Source organism: Nymphalis io, chromosome 19 (assembly GCF_905147045.1).
Source record: "Nymphalis io chromosome 19, ilAglIoxx1.1, whole genome shotgun sequence".
Lineage (NCBI taxonomy): Eukaryota > Metazoa > Arthropoda > Insecta > Lepidoptera > Nymphalidae > Nymphalis > Nymphalis io.
This window is the reverse complement of record NC_065906.1, coordinates 9,193,346-9,217,669: the sequence shown is the minus strand read 5'-3', so window position 1 is coordinate 9,217,669 and position 24,324 is coordinate 9,193,346. Positions and strand designations below refer to the sequence as shown.

General features: G+C 31.3%; 2 protein-coding genes across 5 annotated transcripts in view; one reads left to right on the top strand and one right to left on the bottom strand.

The window, feature by feature from the left end:
* LOC126776102 (steroid hormone receptor ERR1) overlaps positions 1-18,854 on the bottom strand; it is a 36,434-nt gene extending 17,580 nt beyond the window's left edge. The window contains exons 1-2 of one of the 4 annotated variants that reach the window (XM_050498393.1): positions 18,576-18,854; positions 18,119-18,256 (exon numbers count right to left, since the gene is read on the bottom strand). Coding sequence is in view for 2 of the 4 variants with exons in the window: in XM_050498389.1 (XP_050354346.1) it covers positions 4,011-4,094 (84 nt within the window). In the remaining 2 variants the exon portion in view is untranslated. Of the gene's footprint in view, positions 1-4,010; positions 4,164-12,884; positions 12,984-18,118; positions 18,257-18,575 lie in introns of those variants that run through there. The other 3 variants (XM_050498394.1, XM_050498390.1, XM_050498389.1) reach the window with 3 other exon arrangements.
* Positions 18,855-19,380: 526 nt separating this feature from the next.
* On the top strand, positions 19,381-24,150 carry LOC126776121 (transmembrane emp24 domain-containing protein bai). Its single transcript, XM_050498412.1, has 5 exons — positions 19,381-19,704; positions 20,042-20,162; positions 21,421-21,491; positions 22,450-22,576; positions 23,695-24,150. Exons 1-5 carry the CDS (start codon positions 19,528-19,530, stop codon positions 23,814-23,816), a joined length of 618 nt encoding a protein of 205 aa, XP_050354369.1. The 5' UTR covers positions 19,381-19,527; the 3' UTR covers positions 23,817-24,150.
* Positions 24,151-24,324: the final 174 nt, after the last annotated feature.

Genomic DNA, 24,324 nt, shown 5'->3' with positions numbered 1-24,324 from the left:
CATTCCATTTAAATACAGTTTCCAAATCATAAGTATAAGATAAAAAAACAGGCTAAAATTAAAAGGTTACGAATACAATTTATTTTTAAGTAACGATTATAATTCACAAACGATTACTTTTGGTTAATAATTCATCAATGTCAAACCGCGGGGCATGAATTGGACGGAGTGCATAATTAATGTCAGAAACATCATAGACATAATGGGTGCCTTTGTTCGAAGCAAATTAGCTAGCGCAAAACCGTCATATATAGCGTTACGTATGGGTAGGTCAGGTTCGCACGCCTACGAAAAGCTTCGCCCAGGCAAATTCGGCGGCGGCTGTGAGGTAAAAATAAATAGTGGGGGTATGACAAGCGGGTTTAGAAGCTGGGGTGGCGGGGGGAGGGGGTTGCGTCTAGACTGCGGCCTTGACCGCGCCTGTTTCCGCGCGATCGAGGCCGAGTCGCCCCTCAGCCCACAGACCGAGTGCGAAGCGATGGCGGACTGAAAACGGTACACGGTAAACCATTCACCGTTCTAACATTAAATTTAGACAAAGTATTAAATAAAACTAAATACTTCGACTTCGAAATCTTAGTCATCGAAGTAATTCAAGATCCGCTTTAGTTTTGCCAATGATTGGAATCATTTGAGAATTTAAAGGCATACCGAATCGAGAATAACCATTTTTTTGTTTATCGTAATTGATTATGTTGATATAAAATGACGTTATCCAAAAAGAAATAAGGTAACATAATGCATTTAATCGATGCGAGTGCTTAATAAATTAGTCACGATCAAAACTCAAGCAATGAGGGACGATAAAAATTAGCTAGAACACGGCGGTCGGTAAGGCGCGAGTCGGCGTCGCGGTCTGTGAACTCTAGCGATTCGACATTGCGCCGACATTGAGCCGAGCTAAATAATGCAGATAGCGGAGGGTTAACGACCGACAGCACCCAGTATCAGCACGCGGACGAACGTAACATTCAAAAGAACCTGAAGATAGGGAACGTGACGCATGTTATGTAACCACGTTGTTGCGACCTACCCCAAAAGCGGCCCAACTTGACTTACTCGTAGAAGCTCAATTAGCTCCACGCGTGAGACACGAGTTCCGGCCACAATGATATCTATAACTTCTAAATAAAATAAAATAAACTTTTTCATATTGAGATAAAACTAATACTCTTTGAATTTAGAACAAAAAGTTTAACAAAGAAAATGAATCTAGTTTTTATTAGAAAAAAACAATTCTTGATCTGTAATATTTTTTTAAACTTTTTTGTATTTACTTTAATCGATGGTGATTTCAAAATAGTCGAAATCTGAATTTTTCTTGATAAAAAAATTTTTGGTTGGTTTATTTTAACGAATCTTAAATAAGATAAGAGGAAAGTAAAAGTACAAAGGCGCCGTACAATTGCCATTAGGAAATTATTCGAGGGCAGTTGATACACGCAGACTTAGCCGCAAGGCCCCCTCGCCTAGGGGGCCGTGGAGGGAGGGGAAGAGGAGGAGCTCAACGGGTGACATTGCGCGGGCGTCGACACCACGCCCGACCTACACCACGGCTCGCGACACGCGTGTCGCGGAAAACTACGTCTCTCTTTACGATATCTAGACTTTTGGAATAAAAAAATGTAACAACCCATTAAATTACGAATTAAAGAAATTTAAAAGGCTCTTCAATTCTACGTTTCAGAAATTATATATGTAAACTTTCAAGAATTAAAATCAATAATATTGTGATTGATGTATCAATAATTACTTTTTAATAGCGTTAAGATAAATATAATTTACCTAATACAATAAAATTTAATGTTTTAGAAATTCATTCGACTCCTGCAGGATTTCTTTATTGTTGAGTTTAAGCCATTTAAATAATCTGTGGCCCTTGTCTACGAGCATTTCGGCAACCTGCCAACCAATCAATATTTTTCGTGTATCTTCTCAAACGGAGGCTTTTGCTACCGCCATTTTTTACTATTATCATGTTGGTATTAACAACCACAATTAAAAATCTTAATCCTTGACGTAATATAATGTATACTCGAGGCTTATCATGTCATACTATTTTTAGCATCAGCGAATCTTAGCACGATATAAAAAAAAAACTGAATATTGATACATCATGCATATTATTACTAGCTGGTGACACATCTATACTCGAAACTGAACTGGCAATACGTTTTATTATGTCCCCTGTTTTTATGTAATCTTCGAGTACTTAAACCTATACCATACCTAGAATGGATTTTTCATAAACATCGCTTTCTTATGGCGGTTTTACATTTGGCGTATCAAATTGCATATTTGCGTTGATTGTTTGCTCAGTATATATTGACCTGCTGTTGCGACATCTTTGCATATTTGATTTATTTGCGAATTCAGTCTATGTATTAATACATGTTAGTAATATTTGCAAACCAAATATTTAGTTAAACTACCGCAATAACGCGAAAGCACTAAACCAAGTTAAGTGGGGTACTTAACAGTTTAAAAGCACACGAGCCGGCTAGCGATACGAAGGACTGACCCTTGGACTTCTGTTCTGTACAATAGGGTATAACGAAAGCATATCGCTCTAAAGGGTATAATGTACCCATAAATATAGATCAAGCTTATTACACAATACATGAATATTTCGATAAAAAAAGACGGGAGTTAGTATTCGTTGATATTCATGCAGGATAAATAAATTCAATTGCACCTTCCTATATACATGTTACATTTCATTTGAGAAAAAATTTAATCTACTTAGATTATTTCTTGTTGGTTATCGCTGTAGGATCGATACATCGAACAGGCGGTAGCTTAACATTCAACTGATCCCATAACAAGCCGATTAAAACGTGCTTATAAAAGCCTACTTGAATAAACTATATTTAGATTTCTCACAGAAATCATCATCACGTAATAGATATAATATTAACTATATTTAGATGTAGGTATGTTACGGTAACCCATAATTGGAAACTTTAAACAAAAAAACAAAGTCATAAATGGAAACTACTATTAATAGGTATGATTTTATAAACATTATTAGGCATTTTACTGGTGGTAGGGCTTTGTGCAAGCTCGTCTGGGTAGGTACCACCCACTCATCAGATATTCTACCGCAAAACAGCAATACTTAATATTGTTGTGTTCCGGTTTGAAGGGTGAGTGAGCCAGTGTAATTACAGGCACAAGGGACATAAAATCTTAGTTCCCAAGGTTGGTGGCGCATTGGCTGTAAGCGATGGTTGACATTTCTTACAATGCCAATGTCTAAGGGCGTTTGGTGACCACTTACCATCAGGTGGCCCATATGCTCGTCCACCTTCCTATTCTATAAAATATATATATATATATATATATATATATATATATATATATATATATATATATATATATATATATATATATAATTATAATTATGTTTATAACAATCCAAAGTTTTTATAATATGGACCCTGAATATTTACCTACATCGTCCATTGTAATGTTAATAAAGCAATTAATAATTTTGTTAATGAAGATATGAATTATGGAAGATTGCAGGATCTCTTGAATTTTTAAAATGCATAAATAATAAAAAAACGAACAAGTATAATGCAGTTCGTTGCCACCAAATAATTCGAGTTTTGAGTTTTTTGCATAAAACATAGACGGCAAAACCGGTGATGATAAATTGAATATGAAGGCCAAATGTTGAATTAATTATTTTATAACCATTAAATATTAGTTGCAAGACATTGAGTGGAACAGAGATCGCTAATGGATAACGAAAACGTTTTGAAACAAGTTCAAAAATATTTATGTCATACAACGAGCCTGTTAATAAGATTTGTATTATAAAAAAACACTACAAGATGTATTTAAATAAATTTACAATTTAAACTAGTACGCAAACATCTCTTTTCAAGTGCTTCCCTTTTATATAACCTTAACTTTTAGATAATAACGATGTTCGTTGTAAGGAAAACGTTTTGTAAATAATATTATCTAAACGTCGAATATATAAATGTTTCTTTTTTACTCACGCATTTCTTTTTGTTCCATCGCACTTTAAAAGAGGTAATGGGAATATTCCATTTTACATCTATGGCACACATTGTTACTGTCATTTTGAACTAATTAAACACTGTGTCTTGAAGTTGTTTACCAACGCACATACGTTTTCCTCCTTCGGCATTTGAAATGTGTCAGTTTTAACTGGTAACACCCAAGTCGATACAACGCGCATGATAACTGAGACGACAGTTACGCACTGCGCTCACGCATTGCGTACGGTACGAGCACGCTCGCCCCACCGTACCAGCGCACGCGCCGCCCCACGCAGCGCCACGTGCTTTTAGCCTTTCAGATTGGTCCCTTCGACTGCGAATGATCACATGCAGCGAATGAACGCCCTTCGAGTCTGTACCTTTGTAACAACGACGAATAAACGCGCCGCTATAAATTTTCCTGAAGCAACGCCAACTACAACGAGACGCCATTGGTTCGAAATACGTTTCGTGTACAGTAACTAATGATTCGCTCTGTAAAGGTTCATTGAGTTCGGAGTTATGTATTCGTGGTTACAGTAGTCGCATTTTATTTTCTCCTTTTTCCTATATATTTAAATAATAATTTAATCGTCACAACTTGTACACCTCTTCGCAAATATGTTAAGCTCAATAGCCGTTTGTCAGTTGTAAATCCAAGTAAATATCGCAATATTAAATATAATCCAGTATCAATTAAGTATAAGAACATGATGATTAAAAAAAAATACTGTAATGACAACGAAGTCATTCATTCTACTATATATATTATATATTATATTCTTGTAATATATTATAAGTAATACTAACAAACGAAACTAACTAAAGACACATTAGATACTCAAATTGGTAATAACACTACCTTATATATTTTATGAGTAAAAAATTTCTCTGAACTTTCTATCTAACTATCTATGACAAAGTTTTAATGTTTCAGTAGGTACTTACTTGTCAAACAAACTTTAAAATACACAATGAACACGACAAATACTAAGTTTATACAGTACCTACATATGTTAATAAGGTACATAATTATAATGAGACATTAAAAATTCAGTGAGGTAGATCGATTTCAGATAAAACTCCTAAAGCGCTATTTGGACAATCGAAGGCCAACATGAATATGACGACAGCCTTCGCAACACTTATCTATGCATATTAAATTGCATTAATTTACTGCCGAAGTTCAAATTTTGCATTTGATATATATAAATACTAATATTACATAGTACTTATATCCAATACAAGTTATTTAAGGTAAAATAACTCGTTGAATTTCGGTAGTGACGTATATCTGACCTTGTTTATTTTCTTTTAAATACTATCTGTTAATTGATTATGTTAATGTTACAAGCAGAGTAGAAAGTAGAGCCAAATGCAGGACCAATAATAAATAATCGAAAAACACCTATGATATTACAAAATTCTCAACAAGAGAGGCGTTTGTTTAGAAGTCGAACATTTATCTTTAATGATTGCAAACGTGTCCAAATTTGTGATCAATTTTAAATGTCGAATGATTTTTTTTTTTTTTATAGAATAGGAAGGTGGACGAGCATATGGGCCACCTGATGGTATGTGGTCACCAAACGCCCTTAGACATTGGCATTGTAAGAAATGTCAACCATCGCTTACAGCCAATGCGCCACCAACCTTGGGAACTAAGATTTTATGTCCCTTGTGCCTGTAATTACACTGGCTCACTCACCCTTCAAACCGGAACACAACAATATCAAGTATTGCTGTTTTGCGGTAGAATATCTGATGAGTGGGTGGTACCTACCCAGACGAGCCTGCACAAAGCCCTACCACCAGAATGTAATTACGTACGATATTTAACCGTCAAAATTGTATTAATTTTAATTGTAATTGTATATAATTAAGAGCGCGCCTTAGCTCACGACATACGATATCATTTCTGTCAATGTCGAGCAGTAATGTGTTTAGTTATTTTGACACACACATTTTACAAATTATTGTTATATTCATATAAATCTTTCGACTAAAATATGATGATTAATACAAAGCATAGTCTCCTTGTCTAAGCAACGCCGCTGTTTCTTAAATCAGATTTAAAAAACAAATATGTTTGCAGGATGAGGGTCATGCGGCAAGAGATGTTGTTTTAAGCAATTAGGTACAGCCAAGCAAAAGTACCTAGTGGGATACGTACCAGTTATAATAGATAGCGAGATAACATATTAGTACGTGTCTTTCAAAAATACTATTACCTATCATAATACACACAATGAATAGTCTGAGCAATAGCTTCACATAAACGACTTTCAAAATAGAGGCAAAACCGATGTCGCATCTAGATCTCTCTCAAGCTTTGCCGCCCGCTCTTAGTTGAAAAGTTCCATTCTCTAGGTGCATCTAATCTTTGCTCATCATTAACGCCTGTATAAGAATCAATAATCAAGAACAGACGCTTTTGTCAAAATGAACAAAAATACAGGTGTTCAATTGTAAATCGTAATATCGACAATAAAAAAATTCATCGTATGAGATATTAGCCCTCCCTACCTAGCCAATGTTGTTTGAGAATAAAACGCAATATAGACAGACAGACGACGAAGAACGCGATCTTAAAAAGAGGGTTCTTTTTAGATGGGCTTATTTTGATGGACTATAAACAAGTTTACTTGTAATAATTCAAAATCTCTCATCTCATAGAACGTTCGAAAGATCACTGATTAGAAAATAAAATAACGGTAAATACATACTACATTCCTAAGTTATGATATAGTATAGTAATTATTTAATATCAGCTGTAAAAACTTAATCAACGTTTTGAAATTTTCGTTTTTCAATAAAACCAGTTTGTTTAAAATAAATAAACTCAACGTCTATTATTAGAAAAACCTATGAATTTTAGTAAACAGGAAAGTTTAGTAGGTAACGATATATATAATTAAGGTGAATGAGGCACGGATAATGAACGCAATATAAAAAAAATATACAAGTCTTTCGTTGCTAAAGAATAATGAGGATATCATATATACTGACCTAAGAAAACTTAAAAATCATGCACATAAAGCTGTTACAAGAGCTTTTAGAACCAAAACATATAATAAAATGGAGAACAGCTATGAACCTGAGATTGTTATTTAATAATTATTTAACGAAAAACTTGAATGTAACATATATAATTTACTAATAGGTTTATAGTATCCTAATGCCTGAAATAAAATGCAGACGGACAAAAACTAACACGGTCAGACACAAGATAGCTAGCTATATACGAAATACCTCAGAAGCATCAGCCAAAAACCTAGTAGGTTTAACAAACTATATCTTATAAAGATTATGGACAATAATTAATACATTATTTCAAAAAATATAGAAGAAGTACCTAAATAGTTGTGTAATACTAAAAATTACCGAAAAAAATTCACAATTATACTAACGATCACGCTGCACTGCAAGTGTTCATGTCCATATTTGTATAACTAGGTTTGATATTATTGATAACGCAGCTCAAAGTCTTGGCGATTTTATTTATTAACAGTAGTATTATACGTACAATTCTAGCTAACGAAATCATCTAAATAAGTATCAACTAACTCGAATTCGTGGTCATTTTAAACAATGACATCTCTATTATAAATAATAAAGTAGGTATATTTTAAAAACGGAACTGGCTGAAAACAAAAATCTCAATAAGTCTTAACATAATACGTACACAGCGCATGGTTTAGAAAAAAAAACCGTGCATAAACGATTTGAGTCTGTATTGTATTATTGAAAGGTAAAAGAGAGGGGGTGCTTGGTAACGAGATGGTCCCTTACTATTTTTTTGGCGTGAGGTTCCTGATCAATAGGAGGTTAAGAACCACTGATGTATACGTTGTGTTAGGGCAGGCACGCGGCGTCGGCGCGCCGGGCCGCCAGACTCGAATCGCTTTTTTGGCCATAGGGTTGTCGCTTATCGCTTATTTATGAGACTATTACGAAATAATGGGACCTACTCAGTCGCCATATTAAAACTTTATTTATAACACAATTTGACGTTTTATAAAGAGGTATATCTGCTAAATAATTAAGAGACAATAAAGAAAAGGAATTTTCTATTGTTTCCCTATGTTATGTTTGTTTTTTCTTTAATATCGTTAGTAAGATTTTTTGAAAATTTGACATTAAATGAGAATCTAAGGTTGAGCTGCTAACTGCACTGTATTTTATATCAAGTTTAGCAACAGGATCAATTATTTAAAGTAAGTTATTTTTATTCCTAAATATCCACATATATCACGGTATAGACATAAAAATAACGCAACCCTATGACAAAAATAATTGTGTGGGAGAGGCCATTCGTGGAATAGCTCTTTCTAATATGTGTGCGTGTTGTATAATATGTACATAATCGAAGCAGTGTGCGCCGCCGGTTCATTGTCAAGGCCAACTGCCAAATCTCCCGCTCGAGCCCCTTCCCCCCACACTCCTACTCCTTCATGTCAATTATACGATTTCAACGAAGCCAGCGAGTTGCCGACTAAGTATTCCTCGGGCACTGAAGCCTTCTCCCCATCGGCCCTGAGCAAAACAGCAATACGTAACAAACAATGAAATTAGTTTGAACCGATATAATTCACTCTCGATTTCGATTACAGGCTAGTAGGCATCGCTGGCCGCATCGCATCATATCGCATTCCATTTGTTTTTAATACACCCGGCTTGTTTTATTTTTATGATGATCATAGCAATGATATAAAACATGGACTATAATAAAAACAAAAGTCGGTCAACATATCAGACATTGTACAAGTAAATCACCTAGCATTAAGTTATAATTGTTATAGTTGAACTCTAAATAATTATGTAATAAAATAACAAAACGTATCTAATGTAGCTTGGCAATAGGTATCAAGAATATAGACGTACCAATAGCAAAAATACATCGAAAACTTCATAATAAAAACAACGAACCGATAGAGCCGCGAACATTTCCAACAGCTTGTGATAAAAGGTCAAGCAAGCGTCATGCATTTCAAACAAATTAAAGATTGAAGTCCGACTTTTGATGTAAGAAATTATATTTTATCTAATATAGTAATATATATTTATTTTAAACGCGGAAATAGTACTACATTTGAAATAGTTGCATTCGTATCAAAGTATGAAATGTCCATGACCATAGTTTTCTGATCTCGTGACCTAGTTGATACAAATATCACTCTGCACTTGGTGCGAATGATATGATAACGGAACGTACGAATTGAACTATTACACTTATGAAAGAAATTAAAAATCACTGCGTTGGTTTCGTCGACAACATTTAGCTATTATTTTTACGATAAATTTAATTACTAAATCAGGTTCTGATCTCGATACTTATCCCATTCAGTTGTCAAAAGTAATTGAGAGAAAGTTCAGCGTATTTTTTTTAATACCTTAACTATAACAAATTGAAATTTAAATTACCTATTTATAGATGTTACGTAAATATATAACAAAATGAATGGTTACTCTCTATGAATCAACTGAAACAATTTTAATGACAATGTTGATCACGACACATAATCGTGAACATATAAATACTTACAGCTCTTGGATTTAGGCCTGCGACGTTAATGAAAAACTATGTGATATTAAAAATATCGAAACGAAGAGCTAAAAAACTGGTTGAATTAAAAAAAAAAAACATGTTCGCTTTAAAATTTTAATCGCTTGGTAATTGTGAATTTTTACGACGTTTAAAAAGTTGTTATAAATATATTCGAGTTCGTAAATTCTAGTCTTCACTGTCATCCATTATTTGGAGTATTATAATATTTCGAAATAAGACAAATATATTTATGTATATGGACAATTATGTTTACTGTTTATACATACGTACTTTATCCGGTTATTAATTAAGGAATTAATTGATTACGAGATTCATTATGTCTGAAACGATTGAATACGCTTAGTTTTATTAGATAGGTACTCTAGTAATAATAATTTTGTAAATCGTGACAATGTAACACTTTTGCACAATAATAAAATGCGTCCTTAAGGTTTTGTTTTATGTTTGGTAATAAAAAATAGAGTTATACGCCTGATAGCGATATAATCGTTGAATAATTTCGGATCTACAATGTAACAACGTGGGATATCAATTATTCTAAATTATATTATATATATATACACTTATATAGACAAAACGGGTAAGCTAAATCATACAGACATAACTTATTCCAAAGCCATTTGAGTTTGTCAGAGTTTTGAAATTTATAATTTTGAGAATTTGTGTGTTTTAGAAATTGATATATGGATATGTCAGTCACTATGTAAGTATTTTCTTTAACGTTATTCGGCAACGCATATCTTGAGGACAAAGGATTTTAAATAAAGCTAATTTAATCTGTACTATAATAACATAAGAAACACATTAATGGCTTTTTATTACGTTCGATTCCATAGGTTTATAACAATAAATTTAATAAGAAATAGATAAATATCATCCAAAAAATTAAAAAAAAAATAAATGATATGGGCAGAATAAATTGCATCTAAACCATATTTTTAACTTTTTCACTACCATTTTTTTTTTAATCAAATACATTTCAATATAAAGGATGAGTATTAACCTACATATTATAACATATCATTTATCTTCATATTAGCATATGGAAGTAACGCGGTATTTTCGTATGTAAGATAAAAAATCAGTCAAGGCCATGTGTTCTTTATCACACGAATTGTGCAAAGTAGATTAGAAAGATAAACAATCCACTTAATGTAAGTCCGTTTATATTAAAGGAGAAATTTTAATGAAAATTAAAAAACTATTAATTACATTGCGTGTTACTTAATTACGTAGGCGCCAATAAGTGTTGTGTATGTGTTAGCATTTAAGGTTTACTGACTATCGTTTTTAACAATCACCGTCTAGCCTTTTTATGATATAACTAATATCACGTAATACACACATCGTAAGCCGCCATATTAATTAATTTTATTGCTATCTAACGAAACAAAAATTTCTTCACATTTACCCGACAGTTAAAAAAACATTATCGAACAATATATTTATAGATTCAAACTTGTGAAAAATTGATAACATCGTGTAAATAAATCTTACCTATATTTACGAAAAAGTAAAACAAAATAATATAAATAATGTGTCTGCAAATGTCCACGAAAAAATAATAATTGTGCATTACGAAATTTCGCATCTCTTTCATTAAAATTTCTAATATCGATCGCCCCGCGGTTTTCAAGATCGCGTTTTTAATGTTCAGTTAAAATCGAATAAACTTTCAAAAGTCGACCTCGAACGAATGCATATTCAATAGCACGTCTGAACAGGTCGCACGACGTCTGGAGGTACTAAGCAAATCAAATAGGTTGGGAACTAAATTGTGTAATAAGAATAAATCCTTGGGAAGTCTAAGCACTAAGGCACTGGCGTCGCGTTAAATAATAAAAAACTATAAGGGTTGTCGCTCACGAATTCACGATTCGATCGTGTATATTTACAGATTATTGTCGTGTTTTTTTTTATATAACTTTAAGCGCAAGTGGGACATTTTTAGGTCGAATTTGATCACAACGTTGCTAGTGCGTAACGTTTCTGACGCGAAACTGTTTTACTTCTGTCACGTGTTTTGCATATACTAGTAGCAATTTGACAATGAATAAAATGGTTACCAATGCCATAGCTTGGTATTTTTCGGTTCCTTCGAATTTTACGATTGATTTTCCTTGTCTTTAGATTTTCATAAACTATTCTATTGAATTGTTTATTGATTGGGCACTTGTATTGAATTATACTGTATTTTTTTTACTATGATAGATATTATAATAAGGAGTTAACAAAAGATTATGATAATAGTTGTTTTATTGTTTTTATGACAATACCAATTAAAATGATTTTTAATGAGATTCTTTTAATTTCTACTTATTTAATATTTTATTTAATATATATATACATAATTCAAAGACGAATGTAATAATTATTCATTAATTCATTATGATAAATACATTAATACTTAAATTTATGTCAGTAAATACAGGTTTTTTTTTTTGCTTTAAGCGTGTACGACAGCCTTTATAGAGGCTTAGCGCTAGACACCGATATATAGCCGGCGGGCGATCGATCATGGCGCGTTGGGGCAGGTCGGGTACGCGCTTTGCGTTTCGCACGTGTATCACCGGCGTATGAGAAAATAGCGGTTATATTATATTAACCGTGTAAATACGTACCGTTTCGCTTTCACGTGGTTTCATATAACCGTTTCGAATATATCAATATATAATAATAAAATCAATTTTTCTCGGTACGTAGGAAACGTGAGCGTTTAGAGGAATACTGAACAGCTCTATAGAATAGATCGTTTAAAAGGACTTCCGCGCCGACGTTACGAGGCAGAATAGCGATCAGGATCTAAAAGTAATTTTTGGACAAGCGAATCAGTCAATTGTTAACCACTTGCGAATAATCATTCATTGCAATTTAACTTTAGACAGGAATTTGATCTAATCTAATTTAAATTTAGACATGAATATTATATACAAACGTATTTAACTAGTAAATACTTATTTACATGTTAATTATTTTTTTTTTTCTTAATTTTATAAAATCGGCTAAAATGTAATCATTGAATCTGGCTTGACTAAATTATAATTATAACACTTAATTTTTAATTACATTATTTTTTCATAAATGCAATTTAAATGTTTTAAATAACATATACTCAGTAATTGCAAAACAATGTTTAGAATATGAAATATTTTTGATAAGTAATTCAAGCGTCTACTGTGTGTTGATAAAATGTTAGGATAGGTCATGGCGCAACGCGTTCCGAATAAAAAAATACAGACAACCGGCCGGCTAATTCTTACATTTTCATGTCAAACATTGAAATGTAATTAAATTGTACGAACCACGTCGTCCATCTCCATCCAGTCCATGACGGCTTCTATCAGGTCGACTTAATATTCGGGTGCAATGTCACGTTAGAGAACTGCGCGTCGCGACGTTCGACACACGAGTGCAGCGTCGTGTCGTGTGTTGCACCGAAAATTCGTTCCCGCGTGCCTTCCCCGCACACCCCGACACCTCCTCTCGCGAAATTTTTCGAATCGTACAACGCCATCTATGGTCGATCGGAAGCCCACTCCCCTTCGACGTAGCCTTGAACTTGACAACACATCGCGAGCGACCCAGTTTTGCGGCGTGTCCCCCGCCCCCGCGCGCGACCGTCGCACATTGTCGCGGCTGCGTCAGCTGAATGGAACCGAGTGCAGCATAAAGAATATTTTCGCGCCACGCTGCAACTCTTGCTTTCATTGTATAATATTACATCACGCACTTGCGCACGTATTTACATCGACTGATTAAAATTCCGACTCGTTTCGGACTTAACTTTATACGTTTTGGAATGATGTTGACATCTCGCAACGTTTGTATTTGATCGTATCAACAATTGGATATTCTTGAAGTATACATAACGGGTTTTCATCTATTAAACCTAAATTTGCCATTAAGGAATACATTTAAAAGCGTCATTATTATAAATGGTATATTTTGGTCCATAGATACACAAAACACAGACTATGAAGTATCATAATAATTCATTTAATACCGAGTTGTTAATGTTTTATTACCTTTATGTACAAGCAAGTTTAAACTTATGAAGTTGACTTAAATATATCCATAATTATTATCGCCCATTTCAAAATAGCGTTTTATTTGCAACGTTACGAAACTGTAAATCGAATAATTATTTAAATAATTTATGATTTCATACAACAGATAATAAATGTAAAATAATTGATACTACTGATATTGTTTCACGCGTCTATAACATATTAATATAAAAAAAAACGATTTTAATTGAAACAGAATTAGATTATATAAATTTTAGATAAAAATTAATAAATGATTATTGATAATATGTATTTATAATGCTTTCTTCGTTTATTGAATATTTATTACAATAAAAATAATGTTATTTTTACATAATTTATAATAACTTGTAATTGATAAAAATTAAAGTAGCTTCATTAATCTTACTTTATACTTTATTGTACACCACACCACAAAGAGAAAAATACAAAACATGTATGCTGCCTAAATAAATGTACAATTATGGCGACCAACGGTGTAAGTAATTACAGATAGGATATAAGGTAGGTGGTGGTATGAATAAAATAATATATAAATATTTAATTAAAACAAAACCAATAAACAAATGTAAATACAAAATACACATATTATGTATCAATAAATAAATTATATTATCAATAATCTTATTAAAAACTAAAATGTTTCAAACATAAAATATATATTATAATTATTTTAAACAATTTAACACGATTGTAGATGTTTTCATTTACTTGGAATGAAAAAATTAAGTACCTAGATATTAAAAATAAAAAAATCATGGTTCAAAATGGAGTTAAAGTGAAACACTTTCGTAATGCAAAAATATAATATTTTGAGTATTTTATTGACACTTTACTGGCATGGTACGCTTTCTTTTCAAAATCGATTTATATTTTAATGTTTATATATAGGACTTTTTATTTTTTCTGTATAGATAACATAGAAAGTTCTATTTAAACACTAAATAACTATGAGTGTATTTTTTTTTTAATTATCATTTGAATTATAGTTTAAGATCAGAAAACGTTTATCTATTACGTAAACCGTTCGCGTGTGCAGAAAATAAAGTGCATAATTAAAGATGCGAACATCCTGACCGGCTAAACGAAGACGTCTCGAAACCATTGTGCATAGAATGAAATACGCTGTAACTAGAGATTTAACTTTTTGGACTATTATTCTAATGTTTGTTACATCAGAACTCCGTCACTTATGAAACGATTTAGAAAATTATTTGATGTTTGGTAATGAAAAAACAGGGAATGTCATTTTTATGGGCTCATATTTCATTTGAAGTCGTTTTTTTGTTTTTAAAGCAGATATGTATTTTTAACGTACATAAATCATAAATATATTGTCAATATATTAACAGATAAGCTTTACCAGCAGTCGTATTTTTTTCGGGATATAATACCCTAAATAGGCAACGTCATTGTCAGGCTTATCAAATATTTACTATATAAAATGCGACGTTGATCTGTTGCGCCATTCTTACATATACAGTACAGTACAGTGCAGTAACAGCCTGTGTATGTCCCACTGCCGGGCTAAGGCCTCCTCTCCCTTTTTGAGTAGAAGGTTTGGAGCTTATTCCACGACGCTGCTCCAATGCGGGTTAGTGGAATACACATGTGGCAGAATTTCAAAGAAATTCGACACATGCAGGTTTCCTCACGTTTTGTTTTCCTTCGCCGTCAAGCACGAGATGAATTATAATAACAAATTAAGCACATGAAGATTCACGCGTTCTTACCACAGGGCCATCTCGGCTTTATTCGCGTAAATCTTAACCGATTCCTACGTGTAATAAGAAAACAAACACACTTCCACATTTAAATTATTATAAAAAGAATATTGAATAACCAAAAGTAAATTGTATCTATTTTGTCATAACTGGTGTTGTCTCTATAATTAATTTCTTAGGAATGTCATGAAAAATGTGCTTAATTTATTTAATACTGTTATTAATTTTTTATTTGTATGTTTATTGATTAAATGAACCGAGGAAATGTGGTGTTATGTTCCTATTTTTTATTATAAATCTTGTTTTATTAAGCTTAATGAATTTTTTTACGGATAATACATAATACTACAACACAATCGATGACATAACATAGTATTTGTATATCAAAACCACGCCAATAAGTTAAAATATTCGCAAAATAAGAATTGAAATTTGTATAAAATTACAAATTTGTGACTTATCACGTTTATCTATACATGTTTTCAATTGTTCTTGTATACAATTTCGTCGCCAGCATTCGTAATGCACTGATGGTCTAAGTGGTTTCCGGATTCTGGCCTTCTGGCAAGATTTTCGCAAATAATCAGCAAAGGCCATACATAACAAATCGTATAAATATTATTCGATTTGTTATCTTTAGTAGTTTCTAGTTTCTTATTAGTTTAAATGGATTGAGAAAATGATCCGCGTCTGAGCTATAGATAGGTTTAAAGAAATTATTTTCTTATAAGAACTACAATGGAGCACTCCATTGTAATAGCTTCTAATAAGATACAGTTTAGTTTAAAGTATTAGTATAAACATGTTTTGTTTCTGAAGTTTCGAAGGAAAGCTGTATACGATTACAATGCCACTTCATAATTTCTAAGTTTATTTTTATATATATTCATTTGATCACAATTTCATCTCATCCGGCAGTGTTGTTGCATGGCTGTGTAACAATAACGTTTTTTTACCATAATTAGTCTGTAGAGTTATTAAATTTAATTTATTTGTGTTGCATAATAAGTGCATTATTGTTTTTGTATGTAGTTTTATGTCTTATTGTACAGAATATATTAAGATTTTTTTTATATGGAACACAAGCATGCATTATGTATATTCGGCGCCGGAGAGTCCCACATACTTTACTGGTGGTAGGGCTTTGTGCAAGCTCGTCTGGGTGGGTACCACCCACTCATCAGATATTCTACCGCAAAACAGCAATACTTGATATTGTTGTGTTCCGGTTTGAAGGGTGAGTGAGCCAGTGTAATTACAGGCACAAGGGACATAAAATCTTGGTTCCCAAGGTTGGTGGCGCATTGGATATGTAAGCGATGGTTGACATTTCTTACAATGCCAATGTCTAAGAGCGTTGGTGACCACTTACCATCAGGTGGCCCATATGCTCGTCCGCCTTCCTATTCTATAAAAAAAAAAAAAAAATACCCCCCACTTCAAGTGGGGGAAAAACGCGTAAACGCGTCTTGCCAGCGAAAAAAAAAAAAAAAGCATGCATTATGTATGAAGCTGTTTAATATTTAGCATTTTAATATTTCTAGCATTTAATTGTAATATATAGTGCGATAACTAATTTTGTATAACTGCCTATACTATACAAGGGACATAAGATAATAATTCACAAGGTTGGTGGAACATTGACAATATGAGGAATGATTAATATTTCTTAGAGCTCCACTTTATCTATGGGCTTTGATGCCCATATACCATTAGGTCCATTCGGTCCATTTTTCGTTCAAGGTACCTATTTTTAAAAATATTTATAATAATTATAATTTTGTGGAAAAGCCGAGATGGCCCAGCGGTAAGAACGCGTGAATCTTAACCGATGACCGTGGGTTCGAGCCCGGGCGAGCACCACAGAATTTTCATGTGCTTAATTTGTGATTATAATTCATCTCGTGCTTTACGATGAAGGAAAACATAGTGAGGAAACCTGCATGTGTATAATTTCACTGAAATTCTGCCACATGTGTATTCCACCAACCCGCACTGGAGTAGCGTGGTGGAATAAGCACTCCTCAAAAAGGGAGAGGAGGCCTTTAGCCCAGCAGGAACTTCATAATATGCATGTTATTCAGTGACTTTATACCACTTCGCTTTCTTTATATTATTATTAAGAATATATTTTGTGATTTGATTATCTTACCTTCCGAGTCACTTAAATAAAGAAAAATCTCAATCACCTCATCTCCTAAGCCTAACTTAAAACTTGAACAGTCAACACCCTCAACATATCAATAATAATAAAGGCTAAGAGTTTAAAAAATAATATCAGTTATAACAACTTTTTTAGTTGTTTTACAACTACATCCGCCATCTAGTGTCAAATATGAGAACTTTTATATGTTTTTAATTTACTTATTAGATTCTCATAACTATTCTATAAGTTTTGATTGACTTCAAATTTAAAATTTATTCATACACATATACCACATTCTATTATATACTATACTTAAAAATACATCATAAATACTAAAATATTGTAAAATTCAATTGATTGAATTTCTGATGAAATTATTGAACACAAAAAAATATATATTACTCAGCAGGATTCAACCTATCTACCATTTTTATTCAGTTTATACTGAATGGTTATTCTTTAAAACTTTAAAATTGGTTAATTAATGATACAAGTAACCCGTAAACTTTTAATAGAAATTAACATATATGTATAATAGAACCCAGTTTGAAAAATGGAAATGTATAACTTAAAAATGTAAATGTATAATCATAAATACTTGTCAATAAAAGTTAACATACCTTATTTGAATTTGATGCAACTTGTAACAAGTAGAATATTTACACATTTTATCATTATTCAAACAATTAAACATCAATCCTCTATCCTCAGTATCCAAATCATACAACTGTGCAATATCACATTGTTTACTTCTGAACCTGAAATTTTAAAATTAAAAGTTACAAGTTACATTAGGTTGATATTTTTGTTAATTTAGGAATATTTGCTAAGCTGAAAGTTTTCTGTGTTTTTGCATAATATGAGTAGTTAAAGAAAAGTCACTGCATTCATCTAATTGAAACTTTAGTTTAGTCATATATAAATAAGCAGAAAATTTTGAGGGAACAACACTTTCTTACAATATGTTTTTTAGATATTATGAAAGTTAAAATACAAAAGTTTACTGTGAATTTATATGATTACTCAACTCATTATGTAAACAATACAATATATTTATAGAAAATTAAAGTTACTTACTGAAATAAAATTATATAAATCGAAGTTTGTTCCACATCAATAACACCACTAACAATTGTTTTAAGTGCAATTATTCATGAAATAAAAATATCTTATCACTTGTCAAATTCACTTTTATAAACATTCCAGACTTTAATAGATTAAGTTTAAAAATTTGACCGTATCCATATATTTTTCCAAGTTTTATTTTCTTAAAACAATGGAAACACAAAGAACATAATACGAAAGGTATTTAAAAGATACGAAATTCAAAATTTCCATTACCAAACAAGGTTAGAAAATTTGACGTTTCATAATATTTTTAGGTGCAACTGCAAGGCCAAATTTTGCATCGGAATCTTTACGTCACTTTTACACATGAGGCTTAAAGTTTTTAAATTGTTTATAACAAAGAATAGTCACTAAGATAAATAATGCTGTAAAACAAGCCCATTGTAGAATTTAAATACAAATTAATTATATTGAAAATAAATAATTTATATTTGCCGTTACTAAGATATGCTGGATATTATATAATATGTAAGACTGGCTTTATTATATTTAGACTACTAGAAGTATTACCTATTAATTAACCTAGTCGAACAATATTGTAAAGAGTAACTAAGTTTTCGTTTGCTTATTTTATCCTAATTTATGTAGAACTCAGATTTTTGACTCAACATTTATTGAATTTCAATATATGTTTTTTTATAAATCTTTAGGTAATTTAAATTAATAATACACTAATAAAATATTCTTAAAATAATTTTTGACATTACCCAAATTAAATTTTCATAAATGGCAAAGTTGGCAACATATTTGAATGCTATTTCATGAGTGCCGACGTTTCTCTTTTTTCGGGCCAACTCATCGGTCTATTTGACACAGGATAATATGTTTGTTTTCACTTCGATAAGTAATGATTTGTGACTTATTTATTGTACAGTAATAAAAAATAGTTAATAATTAAAACATGGAGGTGCAATATCTCATATTATTTTTGAGTATTTTCTGGCATGGGTGCGATGCTATAATGTGGAGTTTAGCACCGAACACACAAAAGTGCTTGAAAGAGGAACTTCATGCGAATGTACTAGTTGCCGGTGAATATGAAGTTTTAGAAGTCAAAGGGCAAAGAATTGATTATATTGTAAGTTTGTTTATTACTTTCGAGCTTTCAAACATCAAGACGTTACTTGTTACGTTTCTTCATTGAAGTATATTTATTGCAATTACAAAAAAAGAAAAAGCAACCTTAAATACGTGGATAATAACAAAAACCCAAACGTCACTTATGTTTGATTTGATAAAATCACTTATTTCTACTTTACATTATATTTTTTTAAATTTACCTACTAGAATTAGTTACCCATTAAAAATTAAATATATTTAATATTGAACTTTAAATTGACTCCCAGACTTACAAATACCCAATAAATGAAATAATATGGACAAAATACATACATTACAATCCCCATTGTTTTCAGGTACGTGATTCAAAAGGTCACATTCTAGCTCAGAAAGATAGTATTGTCAAAGGAAAGTTCACATTTGTAACAGAGACATATGACACATTTGAAGTATGCTTCATATCAAAAGTACCTCCAGGTAAATATAAAAATAGTATGAATTGCAATATATTTTTTCTAAATATATATATTTTGAAAAAATAAAACATTCAGCTAGATATTAGCTAGATAATAGGTATTGATTTATCATGAATGGATTAGTGTTAGCTTCCAACAAAGTTGAACCTGCAAGTCTTATAAAGAAAACTTACTATTCTTTGTAGTATTCATTTGGTTTTAAATGCTTATTTAAAAAAAAATCGTCATTTATAATTGAGTAAACAGTGTAACCTTTTTTGAGTATTAGATGGCATAAACTTTAAAAAAAAATTTTTAGCAGCTTCAGATGTTACTATTATGATATCTGAAAAATTATCAGTACTTTGCTCATAGACATTATTTGTTATCACAATTATTTTTGATTTATAAGATAAAGTATAAATTTAAGTGTAGTATTTGTAGGATATTGTAATACAGGCTTACAAGAAATCATTAACTATATCATCAACTTATTTTTAGGATTTTAGAATATTAATTGATACATAATATGATTTTACACATTTATCATACATTTATATTACATAATTTATATTAAAATAGTACACAAGCATAAAATTTCAAAATAACTATACAATGACAAATGAATAACTGTTAATATCACACTGTTGTGTTTATAATAATAATAATATCCTAATTAATAATATCCCAAGAAAAAAGAAAAAAAAAGAACACACAGCTATCTGATACCAAAGTAAGCAGAGCTTGTACTATGGAAACCAGACAACTGATATATTACATATACTACTTTTCTTTTGTAAATACATACTTATATAGATAATATACTAATAAGATACTCTTATTAGTATATTATCATATAGACTCAGTACAAACAGACATGTACTTGCACACAAATGTCTGTCCTAGGTGGGAATTGAACCCACAATCTTTGGTGTGAAAGGCAAGTATCTACCAAACACACCAACTGGCCTGTCAAATTCAATCATTATTAGCTATCCATGAATTTTCACTGTAAGCTGACGATACAGACTATATTTTATTATTTGTTTTACTTTTAATCTAATTTTAAAAAGGATTCTTCTGTTTCTTTTGTACACAATATTAATTTCAAAGTCTACACTGGCTTCTTCTATAGCCCACATGTAAAAATAGATGGACAATGATTGGCTGTTGATTGATTGATATGTAAAAATAGGATAGAGAAAATAAAGATATTAATGTAATGTAAGAAATGATATATCTGTTTTTTTTTTATAGTATAAAGTATAAAATAATTTCAGAACATCGTGGTATTGCACAAGATGTTAAACTAGACATCAAAGTTGGTATTGAAGCAAAGAATTATGAAGGTGTAAGTATTTTAAAAGAACCTAGCTTAACAGTTTATTTACAATATTATAAATGCTTGTTTTAAATTATTAGAATTCTTTTACAAATGTTTATATTGAAGTAAGATTCATAAATATGCTTAATGCGGGTATTACTTTTAAATGTCTACACAATATTTAATTTTCTTTTTATCGGTGAGCTGTCTATGACATTCTGCATCTTCTAGAATTCATGGGTAATAATAAAGTGTGTGTTTGATGCTTTTCCCCATCAATTAATAATTAATCTAGAAATATTCAGCTGCTGCTCAGTTTCTAACGTTAATAATTAAATCTCTACTTTTTGAAATTAATTAAAATGAAAATGAAAATTTAATCAGATTTAATTGTGAAGTTATTTAAGTGTTTTTTTTTTACATATATCCATTATCCAATACTAAACATATTATATTGCACTTTCAAAATTAAATAACCTAACTATACATTTTATATAAGATTGATTAATTTATATCATGCACATTAATAACATGGATTATTTATGGAATTATATAAGAACATTGCATTACATTAAATAAGTTATTAAAATTTAAAAAACTTGTACAAGAGTTCATAGTTTTTTTTAACTAATATTACAAATGCATGGTTATATCCACTGTGTGTATTTGGTTTCATTATACTAAGATACCTTTAAAATTGGCAAAAAATAGTACTTATGTTATTATAAATATAATAAATATTATTATTTTCGATTAGACTTGCTATTAAAATCTTTTCCTTATTAGCATGGTCTCCACAATAGTAATAATTTGTTTGTTACAATTACTGAATTTTACACTATTTTAATAAACAAAAAAAAACTTTAATTTTTTATACTTTTTACGATATAACTTGCAACGAAAAATATTATACATTTTGCTGTCCAATTCCACAATGGTTGTGTAAAAAAAATACAAATAAAACAATCTTTAAATTTGACCATAGATTGGTGAAGCGGCTAAGTTAAAGCCTATGGAGCTTGAGTTAAAGAGATTAGAAGATTTATCAGAAGCCATCGTTCAAGACTTCACACTCATGAGGAAAAGAGAGGAAGAAATGAGAGACACAAATGGTAAGCTTTTATTTCAACCTGGTAACCAAGAGCTTAAAATGTTGCTCTTAGAAGTCACACTTTATTGTTAAAATTAATACTTGTATCTACTCAATAAGGCTTTTTTACAAATTTGTATTAGTTATCAAATAATAATTATTTAACAAATTTAATTCTATTACAAGACTGTATAATTAACTAACTGCTTTTCTAACTAAGGGAATTTGTTTTAACCGTCGCGTTATTTTATTGCAGATTGTGTATATACTATGACATTTTAGTATGAATATAATTCAAGTTCTAGAACTATAATAAATCTAAATCATACAACTAACATCCAAATTTTTTTCTACTAGTAGGAACATAGCCGGAATCTATTAAGCAGTATAGACAATTCATTAGTCTAGTTTGCCTGTACTGCCCAGTATGCAAACTAGGTGCAGTATGGCTAACTAGGGGCATTATAGACAACTTGGTGTACCATATCGACAAGCGGCCTCTAGATAGATTAATAATTGAGAAATAAGTTTTTAAAATTGTTGAAAATTTTTCTCCTATTTGTAAATATAAGTGATAGCAAACTTTCGTAATTATATTGTAAATAAACATTGTATATAATACGCATTTTTTGAGAGGGTAAAAAAGGGTAAGCTCGTCTGGGTAGGTACCACCCACTCATCAGTCACATCATCATTCACATCATCATATTGTACCGCAAAACAGCAGTACTTGGTATTGTTGTGTTCCGGTTTGAAGGGTGAGTGAGCCAGTGTAATTACAGGCACAAAGGACATAACATCTTAGTTCCCAAGGGTGGTGGCGCATTGGAGATGTAAGGGATGGTTAACATTTCTTACAATGCTTATGTCTATGGGCGTTGGTGACCACTTACCATCAGGTGGCCCATATGTGCGTCCGCCTACCTATAGTATAAAAAAGGCCGCGTGACGTGCATTGCCTAAGTGCTGTTTAATGGCTAATTAGCAATACATAGAAAATGTGTGTTCACATGCGTGAACATATTTTTACGAATACCCACCAAAAAAAAAAAACCTTTCCTGTCGGAGTACGCTTGTACGATATCTTATCCTTTACAAAAAAAAACCTAATTACGACTAATGTTTTGTTTATTGTTTCAGAGTCAACAAACAATCGCGTGCTGTATTTCAGCGTATTCTCTATGGTCTGTCTCCTAGGACTTGCTACGTGGCAGGTTCTATATCTACGCAGATATTTCAAAGCCAAAAAACTCATTGAATGATAATATATTTTTTTTTTATATTTCCAACGTGAATGTAGTCACAACTAGATCGATATAATATTTTCATGAGAGCTGTTTCTTATCATTATACCATAATAATAAATGTAATGTAAAGCACAAACTTCGAACAAAAAACATCTCTTTGTTCATAATACATTTTGATCGATAAGCAAATATTTCTTATTTTAATATAAATTTGAATGTTCTCAATCCATACGTGTCCTTTACTTTTGCCAGCTTCACTTTTGTCATCACAATTGACCGGTTTGATTATATTAGTTTGTTTAGAACTCGTGGCTACCTCACGACATATTATTTAAATAAAACAAATTTCTTTTACTTAAAAATTTTAATTAAATAAATGTTTGTTGTATGTATATGATCGATTTCTTGTCGCTAAGGATTTAAAGAAAGATTTATTTAAAAAAAAAAAAGTTGTTTCATTTGTATTAACTGCTCCAAGCCTATATTATAGATACCAATCAATTTATATATATTGGTGTCTAAG